This window comes from Gavialis gangeticus, unplaced genomic scaffold (genome assembly GCF_001723915.1).
Source record: "Gavialis gangeticus isolate Ggan-Ray unplaced genomic scaffold, GavGan_comp1, whole genome shotgun sequence".
Classification (NCBI taxonomy): Eukaryota; Metazoa; Chordata; order Crocodylia; family Gavialidae; genus Gavialis; species Gavialis gangeticus.
Genome location: NW_017728992.1, coordinates 110,829,669 through 110,841,033, shown reverse-complemented (window position 1 = coordinate 110,841,033; position 11,365 = coordinate 110,829,669). Strand labels below are relative to the sequence as shown.

Below are 11,365 nucleotides of genomic sequence, written 5' to 3'. Positions count from 1 at the left end.
CCCTGGGGCAGTGCAAGAAGGTGGTAGGAGGGTGGCTGGGTGTGCTGGCAGCTAGAGAAGGTGGTGGAGATGGTGCACAGGGCACTGGAAGGCCACCAAGCCCAAGCTTTCCCAAGCCCTCCTGGGTTTCCAGTGCTCTCTGCACCTTCCTGCCCTGGCCCTGCTCCTGGTAGAAGCTCTGTCCCTGCCCACCCAGGCGTACCCCCTAGGACTGGTCCAAGTACCCCCAGGGATACACATACCTCTGGTTGACAACCCCAGCCATAAGTGATCACTCATGAATCTACTAATCCAAATAAAAGTTTTAAAAGATACTTCAACTTCATCCATTTATTTAGTCTGTAAAATGTGCTTCAAGATTCATCAAGTAAAAGTCTATCTTTTCCTGATCTGGAAATTGTTATTTATTGAATCCAGTGGTTTGTATCACAGACAAAATTCTGACACAACTTACTGCAGACTATCATTGATGCCATATAGTTAAAATTCATTATATACAGCTTCTTACAAGGATGCTTCAAACAATACCCTCTTATCAGGAAGATTGATCTCAGATCTTACAGGATCAGCAGTGTTCCTTAAATTGTAGATATTAAGTTTAGTGTTTTTATAATTTAGGTATCCCTGAACAGATATTTTTGATGGGTTTAGGAGGTACTTGAACTCTGGAGCTAAATCCTAACTCACACCTTCCATGTTCCCATCAACTCTCATTGTATTAATAGTTATGCACAGTGCATTCCATCATCATTACAGAAGGTGATTTTACTGAAAGGATCTTACATAGCTGGTGCCTCTGCCCTAGATTAGTGATATCCAGCTGGATATGACTGAGAGGAAAAGCACTTGAATGGCAGCTCAGCAATGTCTTATTAAAATCAATACATCTGCAGGATCTGCTGTCTCCAGGCAATTTTCGTTAGACATGGTTCGTGTAAACACCATTCTCTAGAAATGACATCGCTAATATCTTAAAAGTTAGAAGCTGTACATGCACGTATGGAGAGAAGGAAGGGTAAGGAAAATAGAGGAGAGAGAATATAAAGCTTCTGAGGATAATTCAGAACAGTTATGCAATAAACAGTGGTTCCCTTCTGCCAATAATATATAAAGGGGGGGGGGCAGGGGGGAGCAGGGCCTTTTACATTTTGTGCAAGATTTGCAATGTTAATCTGTATCCAGATACGGGAAGAGTAGGCAAAATCCAAAGTGCATCATCCATCATTTACGAAACCACATGAAAACAATTTTCAGGCAGATGTCCCATGTCAGTCAGCAGAATTGCAGCTTAACACTTGAGGGTCCCATAGGAGGAATGGCCTCATTATATATTACACTATGGCTTTTAGCATAATATGTAACAGCCCATTGCCATAGATGTGATTTTAAGGGTTCAAGATTTGTAAAGACCTTAAGGAGTGGATTCCCCGCAACAGGCAATCCAGATGTACCGGATAACCATCTCAGCTTTCTCCATTTGACTACATTTGTAAAAACCATCTTCTCTAAGAATGGTTCCTTGGAGGAAAACAAAACAAACCCCAAATCAAGCTATTCATGCGAGTCAAAATTTGGTCACTTGTGATAAGTAACTTCTCTGGGAGTCATCCACATGTGCAAGTTTTCCAAAAAGCATTTATGAACAGATACATTCATACTGTTCTTAAAGGGCAAGCACAAGCTTATATTTTGTGTGTGCTGGGGAAGGCCTCAAACCATGATTCTGAATAAAAGTGCCTGAAGTTCCTTATAGCTTATTCTTAAAGAATTTAGAGATGACTCTGATAGGTTTCTCAAATAATATATTCTGTAGAAATTGCTCCATAAAACCTACTGGATTTAAGAGGATGCCCTTTATCTAAGCATTCTAAATCACTTCATGTAGAAAACCTATAGCACAGATTAAAAACACATTGGCCACCTCCACATGAGTGTGGATGTTTGGTTCCCTAGGGACAACTAGCAGTGGCATACCTTGTGCTGCCTCTAATTGTTCCCAGGGAATGCCTGTGCCACGTGCCCTCTGGCACACAGCAGGTTCCCCCAGGTAGCAGTAGAAGCAGCAGCAATCCTCTCGCTCAGAGCCTTGCTGGCACCTGGAGGGTGGCTCTGGCTGGCCAGGCTCTAGTTCTGAGTGGCATGCGCTGCCCCTGCATGCACTGCTCTGCTTTTTTTAGCATGGGATTTTTTGACCCTTGGATATTCAGGGGTCAACCCCCCACCCCGCCATGCTGCTCCCTTGCAGCATGGAGAACAGCTGAATGTGTAGTAGTATGTGGCGCTGCAGATGCATACTTCATGGCCACACTTGCCTGGATGCAGCCATTATGTTTTGGTTACGCATTTCCATAGATGGTCCATTAACTGTTGTGAGAGATGAGCTCCAGTCCTGAGAGCTACCAATTCATAATTTTTCTCAAGTTTAATAAAAGAGACACAATTAGTGTAAACTGGAATCTGTCCCTGAGCAAGAGCAGCTGCTATGTGCAAACAGAACGTGATCTTTATCAAACCTACAGGGGATGCCCACCACATTATCTTTAGACTGAACCAGAGCATACGAACGATCCTAGAAAGTTATTGAGGAAATGAACTGAAAAAACTGAAGTCAGCAGTATTTCAAGCACATGGCCTTTGTCAGGAATGATTTGTGCAATGTGTTCTACCTATAATCTTTTTCTCAGTAGAGCAGGATAGCCAGAATGTTGGTGATGTTTGTAACATGAAGTTAACCTTACTTTGCTTTACTGACAGCCCCTGCCTTTACCTCTCTCATTAGTTGTTTGGGGCTTTCTGGACCAGAGGTTAAAAGTCAAAGGTGGATTAGCAAGAACTCATTAGCAGAAACAATGGAGCTCCTTGTGGCTGTGGAAGTTGGGACTATTTTCCATTTGGGGCTTAAGAAAACCTAACTGCTATTACCATGGGATTAACCTACAAACTATTCAGAGACTGAGAGCTACACAGATTGGTTACAAGGACAGAAAAATAAAAACCAGAACTCAGGGACAAGGCAAGTAAAGGAAAAAAGGAGAAAATAAAGAAGGAAAGAATAGGCAAGAGATGCTGCTTTCCCTCACCTATGATCAAAGGAAAGCCTGGATCCCTGACTCCAAGTGCCAAGGCACTTGTGCCTTGCTACTGAGCATCATTCTGCTAACAAAGAAAGATGTTCAATAAAACCAGGGATCTTATTCTTCCATAGCAGGAAATGAGTAACTCAATAGAAACGTCCTCAGTGAAAGATTTTTGTATCCAGATGTGGGAAACTAGGGCTTTAGTGTTGAGACAATACACATGGAGTCTGGCTGGAACAGACTTTGGGTGAGAGCATGTTGCATATGGTAAATGTCAAAGAGGAGCAATTTATTTGTGACATTTCCAGTAAGGAGGGAGAAAGGGAACCAGATAAAGGATCTCAGAGCTGTGGACTGAGGTAAGATGCATGTTGTAATGTGTTTTGCCAATAATGAACATTATATGAAAAAAAAATGCTGCAAGAAATGCATTCCTTGACTGGGAAGTCACTTAATGTTTAAGCCAACAAATAGACAAACATGGTGGGGAAGCTGGGGGAGAGGGGATTTCTTTGACTTTCCTTTACAAATCTCTGTTCTTGAATACAGCAGACATTTCCTTCAATCATTATATACACATAGTCCTTTTTGTCTGTACTCATGTGTCTGGTCAGAGATTTTCCTTTTTACCTACAAAGGAACCCTGTTGCCTCATTCCTTCTTGCCAGTTTTGAGTGCTTCCATCAAGATTGTAAGTACAATTTAAGCTTCCAATAATATTTCCAAACCTGCACAAGTTAGTAGTTTGTATAGCCCTAATTCTAATGACTGAATAATCTTACCTAAGCACAACTTCCCTAAAATATATCTTTTGTCAATAGGTAAAACACCAGGGCACCTTGTTGTTACTGAGAGATTAGGCTAATGTTAATACATTCTGGAACCAAAGCTATAGTCCACTGAAGACTAAGGGGTCAATTTTCAGAGCAGCGCACATAGGGATTTAGCTGACATGAACAGTAGTTCAGTTAAATCCCTATTGAATCATCACCCCTGAATGTATCTGAGGAATTCAGCCAGTACCCTCCCTGTCAGATCTCTTCTTCTTGCTCTATTAAGTGTCTATAGTACTATGTCTAGGATGCAAGTGAGATACTTGCTTAACCTTGCTGACAAGACATTTCTGAAAAACTGGGAGACTGAAAAGGGCAGAGGTTTATTGGGGTTTGTACATTGAAGAATTTTGCTTATAGCAACAGGATGAAAATACTAAAAAATGCATGTCTGTTCCTTGCACTAAAAATAGTAGTATAGTGAGTACAGTATGCCTGTCTGCAAGTCTCTCAACACAACATGTATATAACAAATTAATATTGTTCATTAATTAGGACTCCCTCTAGACTTACACTATGCTATGCTTTATCACTTCCCCCTCTATTTCAGATTAATTCTTCGAAATTAGGGAGTATAAAACCTATACAACTTAAATAAAAAGCTACCAGATCCTTTAGTCTATTCATAAACAGCAAAAAGCAGTCTGGTTTCTAAATGCAACATTTTATTTTACTGTATTACCATTTATGCAACGAAAACTGTGACAGTTTCTGGCATCAGTATGAATGGTGACCTACATACAGATTTTGATCCAACATCAGAATATCTTGAACTTACATGTTCTTCTGAAGCATAAAGGACTTCCATTAGCCGTTGGACAAGGTCGTTATTTTCCTGCCCATGTTCTTGGCAGAGAAGTTCAATCTCCCTTAATTTTCCGAAGTAGAAGTCCCTTTCCTTCTCCACGCCTTCAAGTGCAAGTTTTAATGTATGTACCTGTTGGTAAAAGACACCAGTTCCAATAACTGAATCATGGAGTGCCATCTGCAAAATGCGCTGTAAACAAAACTTAATCACCATCCAAAATGGGACTTTCCAGCAACCTTACTCTAAAATTCTAAATTTAAGGTGACATTAGTGCTTGATACAGGTGCCATACTGTTCAAATTCCTGCCCACAGAGGCATGGAGGGAAAGCAATGCAGGTTTCTTTAATTCTCCTTCAATGCACCTCAACTGTCACCTGGAGGAATCATTTCTACTTACTGTTTTGAGGCAACACAAAGAAACAGCAAATTAAAATAACAGGGTGACTTCTGGATTCATGATTACTTTCCTGACCTCTGTTGAGGTTGCCAGGAGTACTGAACTATGCTTTTTGTGATGGCAATAATTCTTAAAGAGAACATTTCCACTTTGCCCTAATCCATCTACATTTGTTGGATGCACTGGTTGGCTTACAATGTATCCATTCCCAAAAATATTTAGCATGTACACAAAACTAGAAAATTTACCATAGGGAAAGAAGGGACATAATTTTGCCTGGGTAAGGGAATGCCTAGAGGATCAGAAATATTTTTCACTTCAAGCTCAAATACTGTTGTGCAGCTACTTGCATTTTTTTTCAATGCTTTTGCTGCACTGGAACTGGATTTCAGAGAGCTTATGCTAAAGTAAAATGCCAGCAAATATTCATGGTGGGGGAGGGGTCCTGACATACATAGTATACAGGTGGTTAATCACCAAGTGGAGTACCTCAGGGTCTGCTCAAAATTCAGAGCACCTTTCCGAACAGATACTCATGCATGATAATCTTGTTTCAAACTGCATCTTGCCAGCTCTGGTTCACCACTACGCTTGTTGCTAGAGCTAAGCACCCACAGAACACTCTGACTATTGAAAGGAAGCGTTTCCCGTCAACTAGAAAAGAGATCTCAAATATTTTAAAATTAATTCCGTGGAGAAAAGCCAGGTAAATAATGATAGATTTACATATATTGCGGCTAGGATTGATTGCTGGTGCTTTACTGGGTTATTAATGAGGGGGCAGCAATGTTACAGCAGCAGTAGAGGACGAAAGATAATATTGCCAAATGCTAAATCCAGGATCCCAGATTTCATTTAGTTCAGGATGTAGGTAACATCAGTACTAAGGTCAGGAATTTTACAGAAAACATTTCTCTCCTGTAAAAATAGGTTGAACTGACAGTTTGTGACATGGATAACAATGTATACCGACTGCCACAAATTGCAATGGGGCTTTAAGTTCCCTCTTGGTTGCCTGCTCTTCTAGAATGCAGTGTTTTTTCCTCCACTACTTAAAATACCCCAACAACAGGCCAAACAATCATTTGACAGGTTAGAAAATTCTCTTTATTCCCCAGTTTCTTAACTTGCAAGATAACACTGTTTTTGATCTCTTTTCTCATGACAGGGGGTGTAAACTAAGGTGACATCAGGTTTCAAGCCTCGTCCCTTCCTTTTACTCTTAAAGCTAGAAACAGCAAAGCCTAAAAAAAGGTGTGTTATTTAAAATAATCTATACACAAGCCTCTCTTACCTAAAAGCTTGCTATCCCTATGGACGCTCAGAGAGGCTAAAATGCTTCAGACCCAGCTGCGGGGTCTGTCAGCGTCAGCTTGTTCTTTGGGAACAGCTTCCTAACAACTGCTTCCCATCTGGACAGAGTAAGAGTTTTAAAAACTGTTTCCAGACCTCTTACTCTGTTCCAAGCCATTTTTAAGTTTCAGTCAAGAGTTACACAGTTGATTTCCTAAGGCTCCTTCAGAGCCAATAGCTCAGGTCTTGTCTCACTCTCTTGATCTGTTTGCCAGGAGGTGTTTTGTATGACTCCATAGTTTCACATTTCTTTTGTGCTTCCTAGCAGGCTTGCTACTAACCTAGCCTATACATGCATATAGCAAATTAAGCCTGTAAAATCACAGAGTAAACGTTCCAAGAAGCCAGTCACATACAGCTTTCTAAAATGATATCCAACCCCCGTCCTCTAAGCCTGCAGTGACAGGAATCTGCATGCTACCACCCTCACTTTATGTTTTTAGATAAAAGATGACTAAACAAGTATCAAGGCATGGCATGTTAATTTCTGTGTTTTAGTTTGTCAAATAGCAGTGCCCCTCTCTGATGCACAAGTTTAAACTAAAAGTTTTTATTAGTGGACTTTCTGCTGATGCTACATAGATAGAATACTCATCAGATCACACAACCAAAACAGAGATTAGCCACAATCCAGACTCATAAGGTTGCCTATCGACAGTCACAATATTTGCTCTTCTCAGACTCTAATCACTTGGACCATTTTAAGAGATGCTTCTAATTTAATAGTTTCTGATAATGTTAATTGTTCATCATGAAAACAAAGTGAGCTTGCTATATTTAATGTGAATGCTTCTCACTAAGTGACACTATGGTTATATAAAAAAAATGCAGACAGTCTCAGCAATTAATATCTTCCAATTTACACTGTATGCCTAATGTAATACATCAAAGGTCTCAATCTTTTTTTCAGTCTGCAAGACACACACAGGCTTAAAAACTATCTCCAATATTCTGCATATAAAACATATCCCACGATATTTTGCGTCCACAAAGGAATGTGGAAATCATAGAAAATTAGCTGGGTCTTAAAATCCTCCAAGGATGGAGAGTCTATAACCTCTCTGGGTAACCTGTTCCAGTGTTTTACCACCCTCCTAGTAAGAAAGTTTTTTTCCAAATATCTAACCTAAACTTCCTTTGCTGCAACTTGAAATTTTGCTCATTGACTAATTTGCTGGTTGTGAACTAGGTATGTAAAGGGATTAAGGGTAGCCTTTGCTTCTTGAGAATCTGAAGGGGTATGAGGGAAATTGTTGTAGGCTTTTCTAGACACACGCCCACACACATATATTGACTGTACTCTAACTGGCGGCAACATGAACATACCTTCAAAGCTCCTTGAAGCAGAGATTTCCTGGCCTGGAACTGAGTGCTATGTGCACAATATACACTAGGTCTTATAAGCACAGAGTGAGGTGCCAGACAAATAAAGTCTATATTAAAAGAACTGTGTTAGCAGAAAAATCATGATCTCCTCAAAAATAGTTTGATGCAAGGTTGTCATCTGGATGGTAACTACTACTTTCTCTACGTATATCAAAATAAATTTAAAATAATCCACACTGGCTCCCCTCAAAATTACTAATCTGTGTATGGTCTACGGGGTCTTTATCTATATAGACATTTGTTAACAAATATGTCCATACCAAATAGGACAGTGACTTAAGCAGCAATGTGTTTAAGATCTTAACATCTGAGTAGAAACTTTAAAATCAAAACTGCTGAACACTCAGTTACCACTAATGTCAAGAGACGCTGCTAGAAACTCTTAGAGGTAAGGGGGAAAAAAAAAGTCAGGTCACATGTGGGATCCTAATCAAATTTCATTATTTAGTTCAAATATCTGGAAATCACACATATAGTGCATAAGTGCGAGTCCTATTCTTCATTTTCCCTGCATACAGTAGCCTAGAAGAGAAAACTTACAGATCAGTTAATTCTATACTTATTTTTTACTACTTTCAGTAACAATTTTTACAGTACTTTATTTTACTTTTTACAGTAACAATCGAAGGGTCCAATCATAATTTAGGGCCCATTGTGCTTGGCACTGCTCAAATGGATACACTACCTCTGCCTCAAGGAATTGGACACATGTAATGAAACATTACACTGGGTTCCCCTCAAACACACACATCATCTGTAGTCTGTTTCAATAATGCACAGAGATGTCCTAGATTCTGTATTAGCAAGAAATGGAAAGTAACCACATACCAAAATGTGAAATTCTGTCACTAAAATTCAAAGTCAGTAATACCAGAAGCCAAGATGGAGCAGCAGCCGGAAAATGGGCTTTCATGCTCCAAAGAATCCCGATCATTTGCAGAGGCAAAATAATGTATATGAGACAGTGTAGTGGAAGAACCCAACAGTGGTCCAATCAATCTGATTCACAGGTGTCAGTGTCAGACATTATAAAAGGCATAAAGTTCCTAAACACCTGCCCTGTTGTGTTTCAGGGCCAGAATATATGTTTCCTTCTGATCACAGTTGAAAAAAATTATTCATACTGTGAAGCAGGTAGGCTGAGAGCCTTAAGAATTCCCTCCCCGCCCCCCAACTAGAAATTCAGATTTCCCCCAACTAGAAATTCACATTTTCATTTAGATTTTCACTAAGGACTCATTACATCACTGTGGTGACATAAAGAGGTCTTGAAGTAGATGCCCTATATGCCTGTTAAAAGCCTCATATAACATAAGCGTGCTGTAAAGGTTCTGTAGTAGAAATCAGAATTAAGTCCCCTTTGTTAATAAGTATCTAATCTTATTCTTACTTGGATCAGGAGGATTCTGGTCTATAGATTAATTAAGCCACATCCTTCTCAGATTTCAATGTCTTCCTTTAAGACAGAGAAGCATATATATTTAGGTTTAACATCTTCAAGAAAGTTTTTGCACTGCAGTAAGATTTAGTAGTTTAACTCAGAATAACCCTTATGAGTGCAGTATTGGCCATCCTTCAGTCATCTGTTATCTTCATAATTTTTAATGATAAATTGTTGTCCTCAGATGAGCTATTTTAGTCTTTTGCTCCTTTGGAACTACCATGTGGCTATCATCCAGATTAAAACCTGAAGTGTTATCATAATCTTGAGTACCATGCACTGGTGTGACAATACCAGTGCTAGTGTGCCTACATTTTGGGGCTGAAACAAGCTTACCTGTTCACTAAGCTGTATGACTTGTGTTTCCAAATCTTTATCTGATTTGGACACTGAGCTGCTGGGTGTGGCTTTTTTTGCTGATGATGGACGAGAAGGTGTGGACCCTGGTTTAGAAGCTGGACTGGATTTTGCAGCACCTGAGGGCACAAGAAGAAAAACACTCCTTAAAATAATCTTTGTAAAGTGATTTAAGTAAATATGTTTGCCCCTGAGAGATAAATGTGTTCCCAATAATTTTGTAGCCTTACCACTTCCAGATACAGAAAAACATGGTGAATTTACATACGGTCCTTAGGTCTGTTACTTCCATGCTACAAGTGAAAAATGTACTTACTGTTTAGCTGTGCATTAGAACAGGAGATAGGAAAGGAAATACCATAACTAGAATATTATATTTGGTTTTAAATGGACAGTAAAATATATCACAACATTAGATGAATAAAAATAAAAAAATTATTGAAGTTACTACCACTGTTTTACAGCTTTAAGACACTGTCAAAAACAAGCTATAAGGCTCTTCCACTTATTGCTTACTACTTTGATTTCTTAAACCTACTGGACAAAAGGTAGGTTGGTTTTTATTTATAAATCTGATCTGATTCTATGCATTCCTCTACAGTTTAAACTGAATACCATTAATGGATATTCACACAGAAATTCAACTGTTGTAAACAACATTAAATCCATCACTGGACATTCAGCTGCTACAGTGACCAGAAGATCAAATTTTTTTTTTATCAGCTTAGGGCTTCTCTTTAATCATTTGTTAAGCAAAGCTGATAATGTACTCAAGTATATAGCAATGCTGTTGTCAGAAAAAAAACTCAGCAGCCATCACACGCGTATATAGATGCTCCATATGCACAGGCCTAAAGGAAGTACAAATGACTAAGCTCAGTGAGGAACATTTATGTATAAGGGCCAGGGCTATTTTTATACGCACCCTAGGGCTGACAGTGCCCTTCCCTCCTCCCCCTACTCTTTTCCCTCTTTTAGATGCAGGCTCTGAGGGAGTGTCAGTCAGAGCATGTGAGTTGCTTCCTTCCACCTGTCTTGATGCTCTGCAATTCCTCAGCCTTCTCCACTTCAAACTGGTTGAAATTTGTTTCAGATACGTGGCTCAGACCTCAAGCCTATCAACTGCCTATTTATTTTAAAAGCAGTCTTTTCCCTTAAATAAACTTAAAGAAACCTTGGTATGAAGCAAAGGTCTTTTTTTTGCAGGACCCTGATCTGTACTACTCCCTTCTATGGAAAGATGAATGCAAGACAAGCACCTGCATGCTGCTGGGCTCTTATGTGCAGCTGCAACCTCCCATTACTGGGTGCTTTGAAATCTGGGACACACGGGGATGTCGAACATCCCAAAATTCTTAGTAAGCTCCAAAATCCCACTGGAACACAGAATTTAGCAATTAGGAAAGGATTTGCCTGAGTTTCATGTACTGCATTTATCATCACTCATTCCCAAATGACACTTGCGCCAATTACTCTGCTAAAAATAAAGCTTTTTATGATTTCTATCTAATCTGCCATCCTACAGACTGCCTAAACCCATCCTCCTCCGTTTATAAAAAAGGAATTGGGATACAATTATATTAGAATGGTCCAAGGTCAGTGATTTAACTCCCCCTTCCCCCCTCTTGCTCAAATTTTGCTAAGTCACAGCTGCACAGATACAACACCTCAGACTTTTTTTTTTTTTTTTTTTACTTTCCTTAATTATTTTT

At 39.5% G+C, this 11,365-nt stretch overlaps 1 protein-coding gene across 3 annotated transcripts in view; it reads right to left on the bottom strand.

Annotated features, from left to right (window-relative positions):
* Positions 1-11,365, bottom strand: part of MAPRE2 (microtubule associated protein RP/EB family member 2) — a 122,196-nt gene that overhangs the window by 4,338 nt on the left and 106,493 nt on the right. For all 3 annotated transcript variants that reach the window (XM_019526910.1, XM_019526919.1, XM_019526928.1), the window contains 2 exons: positions 9,633-9,772; positions 4,689-4,847 (listed from right to left, as the gene is read on the bottom strand). In XM_019526910.1, coding sequence (XP_019382455.1) covers positions 4,689-4,847; positions 9,633-9,772 — 299 coding nt within the window. The remainder of the gene's footprint in view (positions 1-4,688; positions 4,848-9,632; positions 9,773-11,365) is intronic.